The 25,509-nt window shown below is 49.4% G+C and overlaps 1 protein-coding gene across 6 annotated transcripts; it reads right to left on the bottom strand.

The window, feature by feature from the left end:
• Positions 1-1,156: 1,156 nt before the first annotated feature.
• Positions 1,157-24,448, bottom strand: LOC103718301 (CLK4-associating serine/arginine rich protein). Of its 6 annotated transcripts, none has more exons than XM_008807053.4 (13): positions 24,099-24,448; positions 22,289-22,327; positions 22,067-22,215; positions 21,803-21,878; positions 7,163-7,457; positions 6,960-7,066; positions 6,777-6,824; positions 6,471-6,677; positions 6,029-6,130; positions 5,514-5,653; positions 5,169-5,307; positions 1,517-1,633; positions 1,157-1,414 (listed from the first exon to the last, which is right to left on the bottom strand). In XM_008807053.4, the coding sequence occupies exons 1-13, from the start codon at positions 24,293-24,295 to the stop codon at positions 1,390-1,392; spliced, it is 1,641 nt and encodes a 546-aa protein (XP_008805275.1). In that variant the 5' UTR covers positions 24,296-24,448; the 3' UTR covers positions 1,157-1,389. The 6 variants fall into 6 exon arrangements, 5 of the variants coding, with proteins under 5 accessions (XP_008805275.1, XP_008805276.1, XP_008805277.1 ...); XM_008807054.4 differs by having other exon boundaries at positions 1,517-1,630; XM_008807055.4 differs by having other exon boundaries at positions 5,514-5,647.
• Positions 24,449-25,509: the final 1,061 nt, after the last annotated feature.

The following is a 25,509-nucleotide window of genomic DNA, read 5'->3' as shown; positions in this document are numbered from 1 at the left end:
AACTTCCAGAGAAGATAAAACACTCTGTTTGGTTCCCTCCGTTACTTTTTACGCTTTCTCTGAGTTTGATTTCTTTTTAGCCTCCTCATATTCGAAAGCAAGCTTGCTAAAGCTGGGAGATAGCAGCCACCTCTACGGGTGATTGATATCATGATGAAATAAGATTTCAGTTCATCACAGTTGAACGGCAAAAGGCCTACGACAAAAGAACTGTGATATTCTCAAATACGGAGTGCGAGAAATATTAAACATATTTTCGGGTACTGACTTTAATCTGTATCAAAAGTTACTTGTAGTAAAAGAATACACATAGATGCATGCATGCATCAGCTCTACACCAGACAAATATCCAGGGGAATATCGGTTTATATTCTATAAGAAAGCAAGGATCTCAGTCATTACACATACATCATTCGATGCCATGGCCGTGACGAAAACCCCTCATCAAACTAGGGAAAAAGAATCAACCAGCCCTGGCTTATCAAAGGTTAGGTGGTTTTGATTAGGTCGCTAAAACGTCAGCTCCAAAGGAGGTGTGATGGCGGATGTCAGGATGATTAGTTGGGCCTCATACCACATTGTCATGACTGTAATCACACCCATAAACATCCACCATCTATAGTGTTTATTTGTATAGCCTGAAAAAAAAAAAATTAAGTGTTTACTGAATATGAGAATTTCATAAATGTAGCAATACATCTAGCAAAGAGAATGGTTGCTTCAACCATTCCTTTTGTGAGTCCACCCAAGGAACAGTATACTTAGAAAATTGGGCCTGGCAGTTTCCAGATTCATCCATGCAATTTCAGGCACATACATTCATGCAGGTTTGGATCAAGACTTTCACTTGTACAACATCAAGCATTGAAATGAAGCCGGTAGCACGAAGCATCTCTTACCGCTGCAGCACCTACTGCAACAACAACATCTCCACTTACGTACCACAGGAATTGGCATTTTTTAAGATATTTTCCAGGATACCAGGAGATTAGATTTCCTTCACAAGCTTTTTATGATTTGAGAACTTATATTAGGACATATGCCCCATTTCCTGAACGGAAAAGGTTCATCTGGTAAAGCATCTATCATTTGCTGTGTTTATCTGCATTCTACTGGAAAGATTTTGACGATGGCATAAAAAAAGGTCCTAAAAATATAGGTGTTTAGAGAGAGAGAGTTCCCTCAAATGGAGTTACCAAGAAAGATGCAGAGTTTCATGCAGAGAACCTCTTGCTGACATGTTCTTTACACAAAACATGATCAATACTAACACCGAAGAACAAGGGCAGTGAATGTTAATCAGGCAGAATTGAATTCACATACAGCCCAGAATCCTATAAAGATAGCTTACAAAACTATCAGAATCCACTTTAGCTTAATCACAATGCTTCAGTGTCTGGACCGACTTCGTAACCTGCGACAGCAGAATCTCCTCAAGAACCCAAGTTCATAAAAATCTGACATGGGTATAACACAATCAACTCGAGATATCAGAGTACCTGAGAGATGTGATTACCTTGGGGAACGTGATCGGGAGAAAGAACGGGAACGCGATCTGGAGTAGTATCGACGAGGGCTCCTGCTCCTGCTCCTGCTCCTGCTCCTGCTGCAGCTTCTACCATGTTGTCGTCTTCTGTCAACAAACACATGAATTATGTCATCACCAGCCTATAACAGGAAACTTCGATATAGAGAAACTCAAAAAACATATTGGGCATCTTAGAGCCGGCGCTAGAAAAATGAAATGCAGAATCAAAATAGCTCCAAACTTACAGAAAAATTAGCTTAAAATATTATGGAGTTCAATTCAATATCACTGATGTTCCTATTCAAACTGCTGGCAATGGGCCACAAGGATCAGATGCAGTCAGTAACCTAACATATATTGATACGAGACTGCTTTTGGACTTTGTCGGTGGAACCTGATTTTGATATATTTGGAATGCCTTTCAACCTATGATAGAAGAAATTTGTTCTCTTCATCTGGTTTGTAGATTGAAAAGTCTCACTGATGCATCAGGATTCAAGATGGAAATTTAGAGGCAGAAAGGTTGGTGAATGGTGAATGCTGTCAGGGGACAGAATTTGTCTTTGGAAGGCTTATTTTTGAGCTTTGCATCTGGATACTTAAATGGGTAAGGATGATCTCATGCACGCACATGCACGCAGATCAGACAACCCCCGCACATAATGGAAAGATACAGCTCAATTACTTCATTATCAAGGCTGCCAAGTTAACGGATATGATCAGTCTCCCCCACCACCTAAACACATCATGCACAACATGGATAAAGCCACCTTGCAATCAGAATTGGTTGATTATCTAGTAAAATGAACTGACCTAATTGTTTATCCAAGTAATAACACCAAAATTGAAGCAACTCCCAATTATTTCTACATGAAGATCACTTAAATTAGCACAAGAGGAGTGAAGGTTATTGAAGAATTATGTAAAAGAATGTGATAAGGAGCTTATCACAAGTAGCAGCTATCAAACTAATTAAATATTGAAAACTAATCTCCACACACAACTCACCATCGAACAGTTCATGATTTTTCCCATACTATAACCGACTAGAAATCCAGTTATACTTGGTTTAATGGAGTTCTACTTTGGAATGAGATGCCGTACATCAAATAAAAACACCTCATTGACGAACTTCATAATAAAGAGAATGAAGAACCTATTTTAAAATCTTGCACATGTGACAGAAGCTCAGACCACTGATCAATGAAAACCTACTTCCTATTGCAACCTATAGGAAAGTATACTGAAAGCATTCAGGTTGAACAAGAAGTTTGAGCAAAACCTGACCTAACATATTTGTCCCATGCCATGCTTATAGATCTCCCAGAAGAGCTATGCTATTATAATTAAATCACGTATAATTTTGCCATTTGACCGTCATGGCTTTGACAGCTAACACTGATCAGTTGATATCAGGACATTCGACGACAAATTCCGAAATCATTCTGCTCTTTCATGCATCGACTGCTAAAGTAACAAATTCCCACAGATCAATTAAAACTGGACATGCATGTCTGCCTTGGCTTCTAAAACATTGCAGCTCTAGTGCTTGTCTGCCATTGATCTGAAAGTCAATGTAGAAAAATTGGCGCGAGCCCCCTTAGGTATATAATTGCTCCCCCCATAATCCATAAAAGAAGTTACCAAGGCTAAAGGCTGAGAATTCCAATACACACATAATGTCTAGCATGGTATAAGATAATGCATAACGGGCTCATAATAGTGTTCCTCAGTTAAGCCGATTAACTGGTGGCCAAGTATTTGCCCTAATATTTGCAATTGCTCTAGTATAGCAGGCTTCTCTAAGAAACTAGACTGACTTGATCTCTGCTTACTGTGGAGTGACTGTCAGCACAAAAATAAACAAAAAAAGAAAAAAAAACTCATAGTATTGACAAAAGAACACCACCAAATTTCATAACATTCTTCATGTTGAGGTTCAAGTATGAAACACCTTACATCCAACAATATGTAGCCACTCGTGGTAACTGAGCTATGAAATGGCAATTTAACCATATCATATAGTACATTGCAGCATTTTCCAAGCCTGCTGTATACATGGAAATAATAGGTTTGCCAATCAAGGACAATCACCTCATGCCATATATTGCTGATCGATGTGGATTTCTTTTCAAAATCACCATAAAGAAAAACTACAGCAATATTTATTTAATGAATAATCAGCTCAAGGATGACATCAGAAACCATGATAACACTATCACCACAAAGGTCTAGGGAACCTTGAAAAGGAATCAACACAATGAAACGTAGTACAATGTGCAACTTAATGTACAAATGTGCAGCTTAACATATGACTGGTGTGCTAACATTACTAAGAAATTTCTCAACATGCAAGAAAGGTTTCAAAGCCACAAAATATTTTTGACCAAAACACAACCAACTCTTGCAATCCAGGCACATAAGAACCTCATTGTTCGCTAACAGTTGGATAACGGTGCTTGTGTAGGCTAACTGAGATTTCAGTCCTGGTGGACCAACTGCTTAAGTTTGACTATATGCTGCAAACTCCTCAATAACATATTCAAGTTGGATGGATAGCTGATATATTAGGCAGCTTAACGGACACGTTATCCAGAAAGCTTTTCAAATAATCAATAACACTATTAATAAACTTAAATCTTGGTATGTTACATTAGAAAGAATTATTACATTCAGACCAACCAAACCCAAAACATAGTTTATAAAAAAGATTTTTGTGGAAATGCAACAAAAACTAGGCCGCAAGCAAAGAGTCATCATTACCTAGTAACCTTGTGAAATATTTACACAAATGTACAGGAAGATAAAGGGAGAGCCTGGCATAACAGTAAGGTTGCTCCACTATGACCTAAAGCTCATTGATTTGAAACATGGAAATAGTTTCTCCGCACACAGGGTAAGGCTGTGTAACATCTAACCACCCTAGATGCCGCAATAGCGGGAGCCTCATGGACCACCTTTACATAATAAGATGAATATTGTTCCTTTAAGAATTTGCATGGATATCACCTACAAGTCATATTCTGACAAAACTAACATTATTGAATACTAAGTCAAGAAGGTGTTAATCCATGCAATGAGCACAAAGCATGCTAAGGTGCATAAGTGATAAAAGTATAGAACCATTAAGAACAGCTTGGATTTCAATTGGGATGGAAACTTGATGTTGCACCAATGGTGGGCAAAATGATAGATAACTGATTAAGATGACAGGTTTATGTATAGCTTGAACTCGTTTTAAAAATATTGAAAAAGATGAGACCTGCAACAAATTCAGATGGCAGTCAAGAGATGGGACTCGAAGAATATTCATTTTAACCAATTAAATTTAACTATATTGGCTGAGATAAAAATTTGTTATCATTGATAAGAGCATGTCAAAAATAAGCTTAAAAGCAAAAAAGGATACCTTTAAGCTGCTACCAAACAGGTAATATTATGGTCACATGGTTAAGAACCCACTTTATTAGTAGAAATAATTTTTGCAACATACTGACAGAAAGTAACACTAACCCTCTATGATATCTAATGATCTTTAGTTGACTGCTAGATTCATCAGTCTCACAATGAAATTTCCATATAACAAGCTCACTGAAAAGTAGAACAGAAAGAAGTAATCCAGTTTTACTGGGAAATGTACCTTGGTGGAGAACAGCTCCGGCTTCTGCTACGGCTACGATACCTGTAGCGACTTATTCTACTTGTTTCTGCAAGCTTTTCCTGCCTCTGGCGTTCCTGCTCCCGCTTCTTCGCCATCTCGGCAGCAGTATCTTTTCGAACTGCAGGGCATAATCATCAATAGCCACATGCCAGAATCAATTGCACAGCTAAGACTGTCGAGGATTTTATAATTAATCATAACCCATAAAATATGTTTTCATTTTAACAGAGCATGACTTTATAAATACATATAGCCCACAACATATGCTTGCATTGTTAACAGAATCATTTGTTGCTGCTGGCTCAGACAAGTCAGAAACCTTACTTTGTTTATTCAGTTGTTTACTCATTATCCTTTTCAGACGTTCCTGTGGAGTTTCTTTCTTTTCACCTAGTTGGGTTTTTAAAGGACCCCCAGTAGCAGTCTTGCTTAGTTTCGCTATTGCTGATGATGATGTGCTGGCACTCAAAAATCAGAACTTGCAAAGTCAGAAATTCAGAGAGCACTCATGCTATCAATATAAATCCTAACTTAACAAAATGGTAAAACATCTTACTATTAGAATAATGATCCTGTATATATTAAAAACCATTAGAAATATAACTTGTAGCTCAAATCCAACCAGTCGTTGCTCCCATCTGACCCAAAGCTGGGCCAAGTGCCCTAGTTGAATGGGGGGCCCAAAATTGAGACATCAGTCTAGGATGCAAGGATTCTACAAGGACGTATTTAAGGTTTCATCGGTAGTTCAGGTAAAGGCAGACTTCAACTTACACCCACCATAATCTGCACCCACCACAACAACACAGCTAGAAAGGTACAGGTAGTTGATGATCTACCTGACTGATGGTTTCGACATTCTGGTACTCTTTTCCCGTTCGAGGGATAGAGCAGATGCAGGATCAACATGAAGTGCCTCAAGAATTTGACTACCAGATGACCTGCAAACATGCAAGAAACATTAGAGATACCCACGGTAACATTTTGAAACCTTCTAACGAGGCTTGGGAAGTGGTTGAATAGATATATTTTACAAAAGAACTGCAATTGTGCGTTGAAGAAGGCAAATAGATGATCCCAAAGAGCTCATACAGCTCCCAATCTAACCTAGCCAACCCTATCCTAATCCCCCTCCCCCAGACCATGCTGTCAAACCTGGGCTTCACCTACCCCCAGACCCCATATATTCAGCTTTAGGAAACCAGAAAGAGCACCAGAATAAGCTGCAGCAGAGAAAACATTGCCCTATCTTTGCAAGAATTAAAGGTCGAGTGCCCCGACCGGTTCAGTAGATCAGCTTGCAATGGAGATGATGGTGGGGAGATTCCTTCCACTTTTTGGTCATCCATGTCAGTTGAACCTCCAAATTCTGTAATATACTCAATTTTGGGCGGCTTTGGCTTGCTCCGATGTCCATTATCAGCATGAGAACTGCGATCATGTCGTCTTGAATGTGAAGGTGAATATGATTGTGACCTGGATCTGGACCTGTCAAAAAGAAAAGGTATAGCTGAAAATAAAATGTAGCACTCGAAAAGTATACCTCAAAAATGATAAACAATAGCATCTTAAATAATTGTTGCATACATTCTGGAGCGAGGATAAGCTTCATATGTGGGACTTCGCCGTGGCTCCCTGAATCATGGATGTTCCCATCGGCATAATTAGCAATGACATTGCACAACAATCAATACACGAAACATAGCTATTGAAAAATATGACCTTAGCATTCAATTACCAGGAAAATTTAAAATTCTGTCTGCCTTTTACCTGTAGGGATCATGATGGGGTGCTCTTCCAATTGAACGTGCTGCTTCCCTCTCTCTTTCCCTTTCCATCTGAGAAGCTTTCCTTCTTTCCTTGCGACTCAATTTTCTCTGCCAATTTTAGAAATGTAAGTCCCACAACAGTGGTGGTAAGCACATCTGCAACCAACCAACTCAAAAGATCTTTACATCTGCTAGCAAACTTACAATTGCCGGATCCCCTTTAATTACTTCTTTCTGTCGTTTCTCTTCCTCCTTGGCTTTTTTATCCATGTAAACTAGCCAGTTATATCTCTTGACACCAAATTCTTTTGCAATCTTTTCCATTCCTTCGTCATTACTATCATCACTACTGAAGTCTTTCTCATCATCATCATCTTCATCATCTTCATCCTCATCATCGCTGTCCAGATGATGGGATTCTTCATTACCATCGCCTTTGTAGGAGAACCCCACCTGCGAGTATGAACCTTTGCTCGCTGGAGCTTGTAATGAATGTGGTCTGTGTGGAATAAATTAAATTATTATAACATACAAAAAAAGAGTTGCGGCAATGTGCATAGCACAGCAAATTAACTAGATACAAAGAACACACTCATATTTTTAGAATACATGAAATTACATCTTTTGAAGATAATGATAAAAGCTATACTCCCTACCAATTTGTTTGAATGCTAATAAGAAAGGCAGTAGTCTCAAAAAAAAAAAGGTATACACCGAACATGTATGGTACTCCAACTGAAGTGTGTTGCCATATGCGCCGCAAAGATGAAGATTTAGGCACAAAATTAAATTGGATTGCATGTTGCTACCCCTACAAATCGTGTTGATACATTCAAATTTACGTGATCATATAGGAAAGAGACCACATGGTACCGGCAGTAAATCAGTTGCAGGAACCAATGTATCAGAAATCATGACTCTTATGCAAAGTAGCGCACATCCTTTGGGACACATCCTATGAGTTGTGTGTGCACCTATTATAAAAGAAAGCCATTCTCACCTACACCATGAATGCTTAAGTGTAACTTAAGGAATCTTTAGTCCACTGCAATCAGTGGAGGTAAGTACAAGAAACATATCTAAACCATTGCCAAAATGAATTATGTTCCGAGTGTAGCCATTCGAACATTGCTGGTTACAGCAAGTTGTAAGGTATAAAGAGGCATACCGCAAGACAGTGGAAAAATACTACACATTAAATACTTATTTTAGTTAGAGAATTCTGCTTGAATTAGCAACATGACCAACAAGCTCAAGAATATTATCCATAGGTTTTATTAGGGGTGCAATCGAGCTGAGTCAAGTCGAGTAGAGGCTCGAGCTCAACTTGATTCAAAATATTTAGGCTCAAAACTCAATTCAAGATCGATCGAGCCTCAATATCCAAGCTCAAACTTGATTCGACAAAAAAAAAAGGGCAACACTCGAGATCGACTCAACTCGAAAATCAACTGAGCCATACTCGAGCTCAAATTCGAGCCTTGGTCATAATTTAAAAATATAGTTAAAACAAAATGTAACATTACATTATATTTTTAAAATATTAAACTAATAATATATTATAAATAAAAAACAATACTGTTGCTGGTGGTCCAAACCGTGAACGATTGGCACTGCGGTGTGAACGGGGTTCCGTCTGAGTTGTCTTGGTTGGTGTTGGCTGCGCTCCACCTTCCGCCAAGAAACCTGCAAACAAGCCTTGCACCACCACCAGGGTGGTGATGGCCCTCCGACGGTCAAGTCAGAGGAGATTGGAGGAGGAGGAGAGGTGATAATCGCAAGTAAGAGAGTGCTCTGGGAGATATTGCTCACCTCCCCCCTTTCTCCCCCCAGCCGCATATATACCTGGCTGGGGGGTCTCTCAGGGGGGTTCGTTATCGTGGGGCACGATGGTGTGGCCACTGACATGGCCGTCACAGGGCGTCGTGGAGCAGCACCGGGTACGGCCACGTCAGGGCATAGTGGGGCTCCGCTTTGTACGGCTGATGCAGGAGATCGTGGAGCAGCATCAGATACAGCCGTTGCAGGGAGTAGTGGAGCAGGAGGCCGCGGCGTGCCTCTGGGGAATAGCCTGTCGTTATCAAGAGATCTCCGACTCGGGGTCGGAGCGCTGGATCAAGGGGCAGCCGACTCGGGGTCGGGCTGCGGAGCCGAGGATATCCGACTCGGGGTCGGATTGCTGGATCAAAGGGCAGCCGACTCGGGGTCGGGCTGCGGAGCCGAGGATATCCGACTCGGGGTCGGATTGCTGGATCAAAGGGCAGCCATAGTCTTCCTGGGCGCGCGTGCCGGTCACGTGGGGCATGGCGGCTTATTTCCCCCGTAACAGTAGCCCCCCACTTCCGAGCCTGGAACCAGAAGGGGAACAGGTGAAGGGAGTGATGTTTCGGGATTGCCGCCGTTCCTCGGAGAGGCGCGCGCGCTTCGAGCTCCCCGCCCTTTTTATGGCGTATGGCGGTTATTGCTGACCCGGCAGTCTGAGGATTTCGGCGGACATCCTTCCTTAATGGTGTCGATTCGCCTTTGGGGCGCGAGCGACCCTTCGGCAGCCAGGCGTCCTCTGGCGTCATTGAGGCGTCACTTGCCTTTCCGCCTATTTAATCGGGGGCCTTTCCCCGTCCGTCTTCTTCTTTACAGATATTTTCAAGTTTCCCCTTTGCGCCGCTGTTGCTGCCGTCGGACTGTTCGCTCGTTTCTCCTTTGGCGCTCTCGGAGCCGCTCTTACCTCTTTTCCGGTGAGTTTTCCCCATTCTTCAGCTTAGGGCTCTCCATACTTTCCCCTCTTATACTAGTGTACTCCAGTCGCTCCGGTCTTTCCCCCCTTCCTGTCCCCGTCCTGACCGTAGGTTTATTGGCCATTAGGAATGGGCGAAGTGAGGGCAGACCAAATTAAGTTGGAGCTGGTCGCCACAGACTTAGACAGACTCGTGGCTCGGTACCACCTTCCCGAGGCCTGCAACGCCACGCTCCCGGGGCCTGAGGAGAGGATGTCCCATCCTCCTCCAGGGAAGATCGCCATCAATGAGGGCATTCTCCAGGCCGGGTTCCGCTTTCCCTCTTCGGACTTGGTCATGCAGGTGCTACGGGGTTTAAGAGTGGCACCGACGCAACTGGTGCCGAACTCGTGGCGGGCCCTGACGGTCTTCCAGGTTCTCTGCCGTATGCACGAGATCCCCGCCACCCTGAATGTTTTTTGGGAGTTCTACAGCCTGAGCGGCCACCCCCAGGACAAAGGGTGGTGGTGCTTCGCAGCGCGGCGAGGATGCGGCCTTGTCAAGGAGGCTCCTACCTCCATTCACAAATGGAAGGAGCGCTTCTTTTTTGTTGATGCAGATCCCTCTTGGGAAATCAGGGCGACCTGGGAGACCCCGATGAAGTCTCCGATCGGCCTATCGAGACTGTCAAGGGAGGAGTCCGATGGCTTGGCCGCCTTGAAGGGGTTGGTTGCCGAGGGCCAGCTCCCCCCGGTGGCCCGCCTTATTTCCGAGGATACTTTGGTGAATGTCGGTCTGAGCTCGGTCCCCACCGACCGTGAGTCCGCCACCGATTCTTTCTTGACTTTTTTCCTTCTTTCGTCCCGTTCTTTCCTTTGGTTTCTCCATCTCCGACTATCCCGTCCTTTTTGCAGAGATCGACGACGTCATGCGGTCGGTGAAGACAAAGGCTGTTGGTAGGGCGTCCCTGCTGGAAGCAGCCCAGAGGAGGAAACGAGCTCTTCCGAGCGGGGCCCCACCGGCGAAGAAGTCCCGTAAGGAGGTGCCTCCGACGCCGACCGACGAGTCCGGGCCCACCGATCAGGGAGACGTCGTGGGCACGGACCGGCAGCTGACGCTGTATCAGCCCTCCGGTGGTAAGATTGCCGCTACTCCGGAGGTATCATCCGAGCCTGCCCGAGACGGACGGGTCAGACGTGATCGGTCCCCGACCCGGCCTTCGACTCGGTCGGCTCCTGATGACTCGAGGAGGGACGCGCCGAGGCCCCGACCGAGCGGGACCCTATCAATTCCTGGGGTGACCCCCGCCCCGAGCGCGATCGGCCGGACTCTTCCCCAGGCGATGGATAGGGGTAAGGCTGCAGAACCACCGTCCGGCTCTGGGGAGAAATCGGGGTCTGCCTTCACTACCGATGGCGCCCGAAATCTCATCGAAACAGTGCTGCTGGAGAAGGACCGTCGGCGGGTCCGGGAGTTGGAGGTCTCTGACGTTGGGGCTGCCAGCTGTGTCTGTCTTATGTCGGTGAGTGTTCTTCTGGCCGCTTTTCACCATTTATTGGCTCTGTTGTTCTCCGCCTGACTCCCTTATTTTTCCTATTTCTTAGCTCGCCCAGTACATGATCCGTCTGGAGGAGTGCTACAAGGAACAGGCGGGGCTTCTGGCGAAGGCCGAGGACCGGCTGAAAGCAGTGAAAAAGGGAGGCCAGGCTGTGGCAGGCAGGACAACCGGGGACTTCGAGGCGAGGCTCCGGGAGGCCGAAGAGCGGGCACTCGGCTTTGCTGCCCTCGAGAGGCAGCTGTTGGAGGCTCAGGAGCTTGCCTCGGGTCTCGAGGGCGAGGTCAAGAAGGCGGATGAGCGGGCCGAGAAGCAGTCCCGGAAGGCTGCCGACTACCGGGAGAGGTGGGAGAAGGCCCAGCGGTCAGCCGACAACGCCCGCGACCGAATTCGGTCTCTTGAAGCTAAGCTGGGCGAATTGGAGTCGGCCTTGGAGAAGTCCCGTGCGAGCGATCAGGAGCTTCATTCGCGCCTGACGGAGGCTGAGGCTGCTCGCATTGCTGCCGAAGCGAAGCACAAGGAGGCTCGGGCTGAGCTGCTGAGGGTCTCCACCGAGGCGGAAGGCCGGATTGTGGCGAAGGTCTTGGAGGCGAAAGCCCAGATTATGGAGCGGGCAGAGGCGGCACTGGCCGAGAGGAGTGCGGAAATCGGGCGTCAGGCGGTAGAGGCTTATCGCCAGTCCGCCGAGTTCGCTCATGATATGTCGGAGGCAGTACAGACCTATCGTCAGTCCGACGAGTTTGTCCGTGACGCGTCGGACGCGGGGGCCGAAGCCTTTATCTTAGGCTTCGAGGAGGGCCTGGCAAGGGTGTCGGCTAAGTACCCCGAAGTTGACCTGAGCGAGATTTCCCTTCTCGACTCCTCTCCGGTGCCATTGCCTGCTGGTTCTCCTGCTGCTTCCCTACCTCCTGCGGACGAGCCCGACGTTCCCGACCCGGGAGTTCCTCCAAGCTGACCTCTTGTACCTTTCGTTGTCTTCTCTTTTTTTTGTATACCGGGGTTTTGCCAAATTGTATGGGCCTCGGCCTTGAAACAATGAAAATTAATGCAAGTTGAATGTTTCTTCATCTCGCCTTCGTCCTTCTTTTTCTTTTAACTCTCGGTAGCGTCTTGCTGACTCCTGGCTCCCGAAATTCTTCCGGCGCTAGGCCAGGCATCCGAGGGTTAGGCCTCAGGAAACTCTTCCGGCGCTAAGCCAGGCATCCGAGGGTTGGGCCTCGGGAAATTCTTCCGGCGCTAAGCCAGGCATCCGAGGGTTAGGCCTCGAGAAATTCTTCCGGCGCTAAGCCAGGCATCCGAGGGTTAGGCCTCAGGAAACTCTTCCGACGCTAAGCCAGGCATCCGAGGGTTAGGCCTCGGGAAATTCTTCCGGCGCTAAGCCAGGCATCCGAGGGTTAGGCCTCGGGAAATTCTTCCGGCGCTAAGCCAGGCATCCGAGGGTTAGGCCTCAGGAAACTCTTCCGGCGCTAAGCCAGGCATCCGAGGGTTAGGCCTCAGGAAATTCTTCCGGCGCTAAGCCAGGCATCCGAGGGTTAGGCCTCAGGAAACTCTTCCGGCGCTAAGCCAGGCATCCGAGGGTTAGGCCTCAGGAAATTCTTCCGGCGCTAAGCCAGGCATCCGAGGGTTAGGCCTCAGGAAATCCTTCCGGCGCCAAGCCAGGCATCCGAGGGTTAGGCCTCAGGAAATTCCACTCGTTGGTCGACCAAGGCTGACGCATGCCGAGGCAACTGGTCGGGGCTTCAGGCTAGTCTGCTCCCGGGATGGTCATCGGGTTAGCCTGGCATCCGAGGGCCGAGCCTCGGGACCTTCCACTCGTTGGTCGGCCAAGGCTGGCGCAAGCCGAGGCGACCGGTCGGGGCTTCAGGCTAGTCTGCTCCCGGGATGATCGTCGGGTTAGCCTGGCATCCGAGGGTTGTCAAGCCTCAGGAAATTCCGCTCGTTGGTCGGCCAAGGCTGGCGCAAGCCGAGGCGACCGGTCGGGGCTTCAGGCTAGTCTGCTCCCGGGATGATCGTCGGGTTAGCCTGGCATCCGAGGGTTGTCAATCCTCAGGAAATTCCGCTCGTTGGTCGGCCAAGGCTGGCGCAAGCCGAGGCGACCGGTCGGGGCTTCAGGCTAGTCTGCTCCCGGGATGATCGTCGGGTTAGCCTGGCATCCGAGGGTTGTCAATCCTCAGAAAATTCCGCTCGTTGGTCGGCCAAGGCTGGCGCAAGCCGAGGCGACCGGTCGGGGCTTCAGGCTAGTCTGCTCCCGGGATGATCATCGGGTTAGCCTGGCATCCGAGGGCCGAGCCTCGGGGCATTCCGCTCGTTGGTCGGCCAAGGCTGGCGCAAGCCGAGGCGACCGGTCGGGGCTTCAGGCTAGTCTGCTCCCGGGATGATCGTCGGGTTAGCCTGGCATCCGAGGGTTGTCAATCCTCAGGAAATTCCGCTCGTTGGTCGGCCAAGGCTGGCGCAAGCCGAGGCGACCGGTCGGGGCTTCAGGCTAGTCTGCTCCCGGGATGATCATCGGGTTAGCCTGGCATCCGAGGGCCGAGCCTCGGGGCATTCCGCTCGTTGGTCGGCCAAGGCTGGCGCAAGCCGAGGCGACCGGTCGGGGCTTCAGGCTAGTCTGCTCCCGGGATGATCATCGGGTTAGCCTGGCATCCGAGGGCCGAGCCTCGGGGCATTCCACTCGTTGGTCGGCCAAGGCTGGCGCAAGCCGAGGCGACCGGTCGGAGCTTCCGGCTAGTCTGCTCCCGGGATGATCATCGGGCTAGCCAGGCATCCGAGGGCCGAGCCTCGGGGCATTCCACTCGTTGGTCGGCCAAGGCTGGCGCAAGCCGAGGCGACCGGTCGGGGCTTCCGGCTAGTCTGCTCCCGGGATGATCATCGGGCTAGCCAGGCATCCGAGGGCCGTGCCTCGGGAAATTCCGCTCGCTGGTCGTGCGCTTGTCGCTCACTGCCCGACGGGGTTTCTCCGTGGCCAGCCGCGATCATGTTTCTCCTTTTCTCTAAGCGTTGCCTGGGGGAACACGAGAAGGGCATTAAACGCTAATTAATGCGTTACCTGGGAAATCGGATCACCAGCTGCTGCTTGCGAGGAGTGTTAGTTGAGCGGCCGCGATACGCGGGTTCTTCGAGGAGGATACGGCCTGGGCGCGAGCGGAGATATGTGGACCTAGGGGTACATGACACCCGGATTGTCCTGCACAAAGAATGCGGTTTAAGGAGAATGACGCTTAGGAAATCGCGGGGAGATACGCCTCGGGAGTCGGAACGGCTCCGGTTTCAATGCGCCTGCATTTATTGGAGCCACCCGCATCGGAACGACCAGGGGGCCGCAGTTTCGGCTATAAATACAGGTGCAGGTACGATGGAGTTTGCCAAGCCGGAGCTGTTCAGGTTGCCATGGATCGCGGACCTCCTCCTTGGCATATGACTGAGAGACTCCTGTTGAAGGAAAGGGGAGACGCTCCCCTTGCGACTTCAGCCAACTAGCCGTTTCATCTGGGATCAACGAGGGTCTTCCCGGCGGAGCTCCGCTCTAGGCGTTTCATCCGGGATCAGATCTCCCCTCCTTGAAGTTCAGCCTCCCGATTGAGCTCTGCACCAGACGCTCAGTCCGGGACCGCGCCTCCATATGCTCTTCCCCCTCGTATTCCTTCTCTTTCCTACCACTGGGGAGGATGGGAATATCCTTTGGAGGCGGCGTTCCCCTGGGGGCAGCGGGAGCTTCTTCTGCGGCGGCTCCTCGTCTTTTTGGTGAGGTGCTGGATGGCGCCTCCGGTTAGAAGCACCCACTTCCGGTGGGATTGCAGCTGCTTTGGGTTGAGGGTTTGGGATCCTCGGTCCTCAGCTCCACAGATTCTCCACCTCTTCTTTGCTTTCTTTACTCCCTAATTCCCCTCTGGGAATTCCTTGTAATCACACGAGCACGCCATTGTAACCAGAAATTATTGAAATGAAAAGTGTTGCACCTTTTCAAATTGTCTTTCTGGCCTTGTTGTTCTATTGGTAATACATCCGCAGGTTAGCGGAATTCCAGCCCCTTGGAATTTCTCGGCCGTCTAGGGCTTCCAACTGGTAGGAGCCAGGTCGGTTTACCCAACGAACTTTATACGGGCCTTCCCAATTCGGCGCTAGCTTCCCACCTTCCGTAGGTTGAGATGCCTTAGCTCGCCTCAGCACCAGATCTCCAATTCTGAAAAGCTTCGGTCGGACTTTGGAGTTGTAATATCGGGCCACCCTCCGCTGATACATTGCCATCCGAACCTGCGCCATTTCCCTTGCTTCTTCCAAGAGATCCAGGTTCCCTCGGAGTTGCTCCGAGTTGGCCTCGGGTCGGTGTGCGGCTACCCGAGGTGAGGGAAGTCCGAGCTCTACGGGGACAACGGCTTCCGTGCCATAGGTTAGGCTGAAAGGCGTCTCCCCGGTAGGAGTCCGATGCGTGGTCCGATACGCCCAAAGGACATTCTCGAGTTCCTCGACCCAAGCTTGCCCCGTCCGTCCGATCCGCGCTTTGATACCTTGGAGGATTGTCCGATTTGTGACCTCGGCCTCGCCGTTGGTTTGGGGATGCGACACGGACGTGAACCGATGTTCGATCCCGAACTCCTCGCAGAAGTCTCGGAAATGCTTGTTATCAAACTGTCGACCGTTATCCGAGATGAGGACCCGAGGTACCCCAAATCGGACGATGATGTTCTTCTTTACGAACTTCCGGACTTGCGCCTCCGTGATGGTGGCCAGTGGCTCTGCCTCCACCCACTTGGTGAAGTAGTCGATGGCGACAATCAAAAATTTCCGCTGGGCCGAAGCGATGGGGAATGGTCCGAGGATATCCATTCCCCACTGTGCAAAGGGCCAGGGGGCGGTGATTGGCGCCAAGGGAACAGAGGGGACTCTCTGGATGTTGGCGTGGCGCTGGCAGGCGTCGCATTTCCGTACGTGATCCTTTGAGTCTTCCAATAAGGTCGGCCAATAGTAGCCTTGCCTCATGATCTTATGTGCCAGGGACCTAGCCCCCAGGTGCGATCCGCAGATGCCTTCGTGGACTTCGCTGAGGGCGTAAGCCGCTTCCGAAGGGCGGAGGCACCTTAAGAGGGGGGCGGTGAACGAGGTCCGATACAGCCTCCCTTCGTAGAGTACGTAGTGGGCGGACTTCATAACAAGTCGCCGAGCTTGATCTTCATCTTCGGGGAGGATCCCTTCGGCGAGGTAAGCTACAAGCGGGTCCATCCAAGATGGTTCCGGATCAATTGCCATTACCGCTTCAGCCTCGCCGATGCTCGGGGCATCTAGGGTCTTCAGGTATATCGCCCTTGACAAGTTGTGTGCCTCAGCGCCCACCAAGCGGGACAACCTGTCGGCCCTAGCATTTTCGCTCCTTGGGACCTGCTGAATGTCAATACTGCCGAGGTCGGGAATGAGTGCTTGCACCTTCCGGACGTAGCTCTGCATGGTCGGGCTCCGTGCCTCGAACTCCCCTCGAACCTGCCCGACCACCAGCTGGGAGTCGGTGAAGACCTTCAGACGCCGGATGCCGAGCTCCTTGGCGAGTTTGAGTCCCGTGACTAGGGCCTCGTACTCCGCCTCATTGTTGGTCACTGGAAATCCGAACCTCAAGGCATACTCGGCTATCACTCCATCGGGATTGGTAAGGACCAGCCCAGCCCCTCCACCTTCAGGGTTCGACGACCCGTCAATGTGGAGCGTCCAGATCGGGAGATCGAGGCTGGGTGTTTCCGGCGGCCTAGGTTCCGTCTCCTGCACAGTGCACTCAGCGAGAAAGTCCGCGAGCACCTGGGCCTTGATGGCGGGCCGGGGCTGGTAGCGGATGTCGAACTCACCAAGTTCTACTGCCCACTTCACCAGCCGTCCCGCATTCTCAGGATTGCTGAGGATCTGCCGCAATGGTTGATCGGTCAAAAGGGTGACAGAATGAGCCTGGAAATAGGGGCGAAGCCTCCTGGTCGCAGTCAGCAGCGCGAAGGCGATCTTTTCAGCCTTCGTGTACCGCGTCTCGGCATCCCGGAGGACTCGGCTGGTGTAGTACACGGGCTTCTGAAGTTTTGCCTCTTCCCGAACCAGTACTGCGCTGACTGCGGTTGGGGAGACCGCCAAGTAAAGGTAGAGCATCTCCCCCTCTTGCGGCTTGGACAGCAGGGGAGGAGACGCCATGTACTCCTTGAGCTGGTCGAACGCCACTTGACATTCAGCCGTCCAGAGGAAGTCTTTCGGGCGCTTCAACACCTTGAAGAACGGTTGGCAGCGTTCGGCCGATTTTGCCACAAATCGTCCGAGCGCGGCGACCCTCCCAGCGAGCTCCTGAACCTCCTTCACTTTGGTCGGAGGGGACATATCTTGGATGGCCTTGATTTTGTCCGGGTTGGCCTCGATCCCCCGCTGGTTGACAATGAAGCCGAGGAACCTCCCGGCCGAAGCACCAAAGGCGCACTTCGCTGGGTTTAGCTTCATACGAAACTTCCGCAAGGTGGCGAAGGTCTCCTCCAGATCCGCAATGTGCTGATCCGCATGGCGGCTCTTTACCAGCATATCGTCCACGTACACCTCCATGTTCCGGCCGATCTGCTCCTTGAAGATTTTATTGACGAGGCGCAGGTAAGTAGCGCCAGCGTTCTTCAGACCGAAGGGCATTACCTTGTAACAGTACAGCCCCCTGTCTGTTATGAAGGCCGTTTTCTCCTCGTCCTGTGGAGCCATCATTATTTGGTTGTAGCCGGAGAAGGCGTCCATGAAAGACAGCAGCTGATATCCGGAAGTCGCGTCGACCAGTTGGTCTATTCGCGGGAGCGGAAAGCTATCCTTGGGGCACGCCTTGTTCAGGTCGGTGTAGTCGACGCACATCCTCCACTTCCCGCTCGCCTTCCGGACAAGTACGACGTTTGCCAGCCACTCGGGGTAGCTCACTTCCCTTATGAAACCTGCCTCCAAGAGTTTGTCTACCTCCTGGTCGACCACCCGGATCCGATCCGGGGCACAGTGTCTCTTCTTTTGCTTTACTGGTCGATGGGTCGGGTCGACGTTGAGGGCGTGAGAAATGACCTCCGGGTCGATCCCAGATACATCGGCCGCCGACCAGGCAAACACATCAGCATTGGCTCGGAGGAATTCCACTAACCGGAGCCGAGCTTCCAAGTCGAGGTTGGCACCGACCCGGACCGTGCGGTCCGGGCGGCCTTCTTCGAGGGGAACTTCGATTACGCCCTCGGCCGGCTCCCCGTGCCGCAAGGCCACTTCGTCTCTGGCGTCAAGGGACTCGACGCTTAGGGCCTCCATGGGCTTCTTCCCTTTGAGAGTTGCTAGGAAACACTGCCGTGCGGTTGGTTGGTCACCTCGGACCTCTCCAATCCCGGCCGCCGTGGGGAACCGCATGAGCAAATGGTAGGTAGAAACCACCGCGCGAAGGGCGTTCAGTCCGGGTCGTCCGAGGATAGCGTTGTAGGCCGAGGGGACACGGACGACCAAGAACCCGAGTCGCACCGTGGCTTCTGCGGGTGCAACGCCCGCAGTCACAGGCAGCTCAATGACACCTTCGGCCGAGATAGCGTCTCCAGTGAATCCTATGAGGGGGGTGGATGTTTTGTGCAACAATTGTCGGGACAAGCTCATCTTTTGGAAGGCCTCGTAATACAAAATATCAGCTGAGCTTCCACTATCCACAAGAACACGCCTTACATCATAGTTCGCCATAGTGAGAGAGATCACCATGGCGTCATCGTGGGGAGTCTGAACCCCCTTTACATCTTCATCGCAAAAAGTGATTACATTTCCGACCCGCTGCCTCTTCGCGACGGCCACTCCTGATGCTTCCGCCGAGCCCCCTGCGTTCCTCACGGGCCGAGAGCAGCCCCCAGTGATGGTGTGGATCACTCCCGCAACGGGTCGATTCTGCTCCCGAGGCTCCTGAGGGGCCGGGTCGACCGGACGCGGGCCTGCCGGGGGACGTCGGTCGTTTACATATCGACCGAGACGCCCTCGGCGAATGAGAGCCTCGATCTCGTCCCGAAGCTGGAAGCAGTCTTCGGTATCGTGGCCGTGGTCTCGGTGGTACTCACAGTACGCCCGAGAAGGCCTCCTCCCAGGGATCTTCTTCATCTGCCTCGGGACCGGGAGGTCCTCCCGCCCCTTGACCTCCATGAGGATCTGGGCCCGGGGGGCCAGGAGTGGGGTGTACCGGTTGAAGCGTCGGTGCGGAGAACGAGGGCGTGTGGCGCCGTGGTTCCTTGCTGGTGACGGGCTTCTGCGCCGGCGTTGAGGCGTCGGGCTCCTCCTCTGGGGTGCCTCTTTTCGCCTTTTCTTCCCGGGCTTTAGAGGGGCCTCGGCGGCCTCCTTGTTCCGGTGGGATGCTGCCTCCTCGGCGTCTGCATACTGGTTTGCCCGAGATAACAGCTCCGGGAAGCTCCGCGGCAGGCGTTTGTCCAGGGAGAAGGTGAGTCTGCCCTTCCGGAAGCCACGCTTCAGGGCTGAGAGAGCCACTTCCTGGCTCAGGTTCCGGACCTCCAGTGTAGCCTTGTTGAAGCGGGTGAGATAATCCCGCAGGCTTTCTCCCTCGTTTTGCCGGACATCAAAGAGGGAGTCGGAGACCAGTCGCCACCTGCTACTAACGGCGAAATGGCTGATGAAGAAGCGGGTGAACTGGTCGAAGGACTGGATGGAGTTAGCCTCCAGGCCGGCGAACCATGCCCTTGCCGGGCCACGGAGGGTCGCCGGGAAGGCCTTGCAGAGGAGCGGATCCGATGCTCCATGGAGGAGCATAAGAGTCCTGAAACTCTCCACGTGGTCCCGCGGGTCCGCCGCCCCGTCGTAGGGTTCGATCGCCGGCATTTTGAACCCCGGCGGGTTCGGGGTCCGCAGGATCCTCGAGGCAAGCGCCGGCTGGGAGGAGATCTCCAAGTCAGCGAAGGGATCTTTGGAGTGGCCCTTCAGGACCTGGAGTTGTCTGTGGAGATCGTCCACCCGCCGGTCCAGAGAGCGCGACCGGTGGGTGGGGGACAAGGAGCGGCGCGAGGGGGACCGACTGGAGTGCGGGCCCCTCGAGGACTGGGGTGTCTGAGAACGCGCCCGGGTCCGCCTCTCGTACCCCGCACAGCTCCGATGAGAAGGTCCTGGCAGAATGGACCGTACTCGAGAATCCTCCTCGCGCCGGCGCTCCTCTCCATGGGAGAGGAAGGAGCGCGGGTTGTGAGGAAGAGGCGAGTGCTCGGGGGGCAGCGGCTCCTGAGCCCGTTGCGGCACCCGAGAGATCACACCCTGCAGATTCTGCACTGCCTCCGCGAGGGTGCGAACCTGCTGGGCTAGCTGGTTGAACTGAGCAGCTTCGACCGTCTGAATGGGAGAAGGGGCGGTGGAGTGCTGCTGAGAGTGCGTTGGGGACGCAGCAGCCTCTCGGCCGGAGGCGCGAGAGGCTCCGCGACCGGAAGCATTGGAAGCTCCACGACCACCTCGCCGTGCCATTACGATCGTTCTAAGATTCGGTGCCCTCCTTCTAGCGCCAACTGTTGCTGGTGGTCCAAACCGTGAACGATTGGCACTGCGGTGTGAACGGGGTTCCGTCTGAGTTGTCTTGGTTGGTGTTGGCTGCGCTCCACCTTCCGCCAAGAAACCTGCAAACAAGCCTTGCACCACCACCAGGGTGGTGATGGCCCTCCGACGGTCAAGTCAGAGGAGATTGGAGGAGGAGGAGAGGTGATAATCGCAAGTAAGAGAGTGCTCTGGGAGATATTGCTCACCTCCCCCCTTTCTCCCCCCAGCCGCATATATACCTGGCTGGGGGGTCTCTCAGGGGGGTTCGTTATCGTGGGGCACGATGGTGTGGCCACTGACATGGCCGTCACAGGGCGTCGTGGAGCAGCACCGGGTACGGCCACGTCAGGGCATAGTGGGGCTCCGCTTTGTACGGCTGATGCAGGAGATCGTGGAGCAGCATCAGATACAGCCGTTGCAGGGAGTAGTGGAGCAGGAGGCCGCGGCGTGCCTCTGGGGAATAGCCTGTCGTTATCAAGAGATCTCCGACTCGGGGTCGGAGCGCTGGATCAAGGGGCAGCCGACTCGGGGTCGAGCTGCGGAGCCGAGGATATCCGACTCGGGGTCGGATTGCTGGATCAAAGGGCAGCCGACTCGGGGTCGGGCTGCGGAGCCGAGGATATCCGACTCGGGGTCGGATTGCTGGATCAAAGGGCAGCCATAGTCTTCCTGGGCGCGCGTGCCGGTCACGTGGGGCATGGCGGCTTATTTCCCCCGTAACAAATACTATTAAAAAAATATATACTCGACTAGGCTCACGAGACTTTGAGTTGAGTATTTTGCTACTCGAGCCCAACTCGGCAAACTATTCAAGCTACTCGAGCCCGGTAACAGAGTTGAGTTGAATCGAGCTTGGACCTGAGTTGAGCTCGAGCAGCTCGCAAGCAGCTCGCCTCATTTGCACCCCTAGGTTTTATGCACATAGAACCCCAACTTTGAAAAATATTTAATTTTTGAATTGGGAATTCAAGAATTCTCACTCATAAGAGACAGAAGATATAAAAGTGCTCTATCATATCAAAATCTTCAAGAAAAAGAAGTCATCCATACCTCTCCAAAGCAAAGGGAACAGCAGTCTTTGCCTCCAATTCTTGGTGAACATGTTGCAAACCCTCCTCATCAGTAACTGTGGATAGATATTATTTTGCACATAAACAGAGTTCAGATAATTTAGTATTGTTGTCATTAGACAAAAAAGTCAGTATTGACAATGAGAAAATTTAAACATCACCCACAGAAATTGGAATTAGATGGGAAAATTGAAATTCTTAAAGCACTAATATGGAATTTTTAAAAAAATCAAGAACTACCGACATCCTCTACGCCGATGCTTAATTAAATCCCGATAACGCTCAAAATTAACAAACTCTTCTAACTCTTCTTCTTCCTCAGTCTTCTCTTGAACTCGAAAAGGCCTAGAACTAGAGTCTCGAATGAAATCAAGCAAAGCACGACCATCAAATCTGTCCACCAATGTAGCGAATTAGGTCAGAGCTGTCATGATCTATGAAAAGGTTAAAAGGTTAAAAGATATACCTGTCAATCAAAATATCCTGTTTTCCATTCCATGGTATCCTGCAATAGAAACAAAAATACACTTTTAACACAATTCATTCATGTGAAAAATAATGGCAATCAGACATCATGAGAGAATGAGGTACTGCTCATGTTAAAGCTACTTGTTTTACAACTTCTAAGCCAAGGGTAAATTACTCAAACTCATTATATTTCAGTTAATATTTGATAATGTAACAACAATTCTTCCCCCATTTATTACATAAAACTACCCAAGCAATCCTTTCTAGGTTTTCTAAATTCTAACAAAATTAAGATATCTAAGAAACTTTCCTATAATGAATGTTTTGGGCAGTCATCTAAGCAAAGAAAGCACCATATTAATCAATTCAATGTCTTCATTTAGTCAGATTTCATATTCTTTTTTTCTCCTTGCCATTCTTCTTTCTCTGAATTTTATTATTCTTATTCTTCTGCTACTGCCTCTGAATGACCACCACCCTTTCCTCTATTACGTCCCTTTACATTTATCTTTTTTTCTGCAGCCGCCACCTCCTCTTGACTACTATGGTGGCAGCAGTGCTGCTGCTGCCGCCTTCTTCTTTCTGTTATGCTGCATTCTTCTTATTCTTATTCTTATAGAGCAGCATAGAAATGCATATTTCATGACTTGGAGATTTAACTCCTTAAGCATCTGCTTAGGTATTGACCTGGGCCATACAGGGTCCAACCAACTGGTCCTCTTTGGTGTTTTCACTCCCTCATAGGTGAGCGTCTTATACATGTGTTCGCAAGCTGGATGCTATCAATTAAGAAAATGATAAGTTAGAAATCACTTGGGATAGAGACACTTGGCAAAACAGGATTTGTTTTTTTTCTCGGTATGAGAACGCAAAAGGTATAAACAAAATGCCAAAATTGGCATTCAGAGCTTAGATTGAATTCAAGAAGTGAATGAATTTTTCTTTCTCTAAAGTTACAGAAAAATTGTGGTGAATGATAAAATTCTATATTTTCACAAGAACCTTGAAAGGATTTGATAAATGGATCCTGATCAATAAATGCCTCTCAAATCAACCTTGATGTGGTATGTCATGAATCAAAGCTTGATGGCAAGCAAAACCCTATTGCTAAATATGTTGTTGAGGCATGGTGGAATACCAGCGTCGCCAATGAGACTAAAATGATGTGTTGATTTATAAATCAACAAATTCTTTATCTCAGTGAGCCATGCAGAAATAATTAACAGCTCTGCACAGGTTCCTGCCTGTATTATCAAAACTTAATCACACATTAAGATTGAATGATCATCATCTCTTGAAAGTGGTCTTCAATTTTATTTTTCTTTGTTGTCTGGAATAGGATAGCAATGTTATTTGCTTTTCTGTTTCAGATTACTGAGAAAAGCAAAACAAATTTAAGCATAAGTATTTTTTCTCTTTCTTTGCCCATTAATTCAACATGAAATAACTTAACAGAGTGGTACAATGTAGAAAGTCAATTCATAGTAGTAGCAAAAGATTTCCAAATTCAAACACAATCGAACCTATGCCCATGAACACCTTTTTCAAATTTCTGTTTTTGGCTTAAGAGTAATATCAATCGATTGTATACGATAAAATCATTTGTACATCGCCTAGATGAAACTTTTCATTAACGGATAGGATATGAAATCAAAAGAAGAAGAAAAAAATCACCATGAGACCAAGAGCTTCAAACCTTCAGATATACACCCAGGCATCAAACAAAAAATCAAACACCCCATAACGAAACAACGGGGAAAAACACTTCAGAATTTTTTTCTAGGGGAGGGGGGAGAGGGAGGACGTACAGGCCCTGCTGGTCCTGGGCGGCCTGGTAGAGGCCATCGTCGCGGTAGACGCGGCATCGAGATCCGACGATCTGGAGCGACTGCTGGGGGTCGCCCCGCCGCTTGGCGAGGAAGAGCGCGCGCCGCTGCGCCCGCTTCCGGGCCGCGTCCATCAGGTCGTGGACCTTCCTCTCCGACCTCCGCGCCTCGTGCCACATCTTTCTTCACTCCTTTCTCAATTCGGAGGTCGCGGGAGAGATTCCAAAACCCTAACCCTAGAAGTTTTGATGGAGGTCGAAGAGAGAGGCTATCGAATTACAGCCCGCGACCTCGTGAAGCTGATCGAAGAAATTAATCAACTCCACAGAATCTCCCGGAAATGTCTATTTTCCAATCCCTTACTGGGCTGGGCTTTTTTCTTTTTTAAGTCAAGACTTCGGCTAGTTGACCGGACAATTAGACCTAACCCAGCCCAAGCAAGGCATTCTTTTCTTTTCTTTTTTCCTCTTACTTTTTTATTCTCTTTTCTTTTTCTATCATATTATTTATTGTATTATAAAAAATAAATTTGTAGTACTATGCTCAAAAGTAAAGATGATCATGAACTGGATTTGAAATCTAGTGGATTGTCTTGGCGTCCCACCACAACACCATAGAGAGAAGATTCCAGCTTATCTTCCAGAGAAAATTCTGAACTTGAGAACGTTAATGCAACTTCTAAATCCATTGATCAATGCAGGGACTGGAATTATTTGCAACAGTGACACCTTTTAATCACCGTTTTCTAGTCCAGGGAAAGTGAAATAAGGGGCACCATTTTGTGAGCTCTAGATTAAGTGGATGTATGTTTTTTTTTTTGGTGAAAATGTGGATGTATGTTCAAAATCAACCATAATGTATTGTTGTCTCGCCTAAAGGATAGGTACTCCAAATTTGTCTAGTCCATGAGACATAAGGCATTATTTTTGGCAGTGAGAATTTCAAAACATGGTAATCAATTCTAGCTTACCTTCTAGAGAATAATCTGAACATGGGGATGTTCATGCAATTTGCAATAGTGTCATCTTGTAACCACCATGCATTATACTTCATTAACTTCTTATCAATATATATTTTGTGAAATGCTTGAAGATACGAATTAGAAAAGAAAAAAAATGGCGACAAGCTTTTTTTCTTTTAAAATAATATGGTGGTTATTCCCACTAGGAGAGTTGGAAATTAAACAATTGAGCAGACAGCCATCAGCGTACAAGTAATTGCCTAGCTATATTAATATAGAAGACTAGTATAGGCGCATGCCCATTGCCTGTATAATATTTAAGTTAGAAAGTTGTAAAATATATTATTTTATGTACCTAAAATGTGTGGTCATAAGCTTGATACTCAGAAACAATTTGCTTTTAAACACTTGCAATTCATAAAAGAAAAGAAA

This window comes from Phoenix dactylifera, chromosome 8 (assembly GCF_009389715.1).
Source record: "Phoenix dactylifera cultivar Barhee BC4 chromosome 8, palm_55x_up_171113_PBpolish2nd_filt_p, whole genome shotgun sequence".
Taxonomy (NCBI): Eukaryota; Viridiplantae; Streptophyta; class Magnoliopsida; order Arecales; family Arecaceae; genus Phoenix; species Phoenix dactylifera.
The sequence above is the reverse complement of the archived record's forward strand: the minus strand, read 5'-3'. Positions and strand labels throughout refer to the sequence as shown.

What these genes read in the sequence shown, in the direction of transcription:
- LOC103718301 (XM_008807053.4), bottom strand. Translation starts at nt 24,295, where the DNA reads ATGTGGCACGAGGCGCGGAGGTCGGAGAGGAAGGTCCACGACCTGATG. An exon ending in TAAGCATCGGCGTAGAGGAT is followed by an intron (nt 21,879 to 22,066) that starts GTCGGTAGTTCT and finishes ATCTATCCACAG; the next exon opens with TTACTGATGAGGAGGGTTTG. An exon ending in ATGTCGAAACCATCAGTCAG is followed by an intron (nt 5,654 to 6,028) that starts GTAGATCATCAA and finishes CTGATTTTTGAG; the next exon opens with TGCCAGCACATCATCATCAG.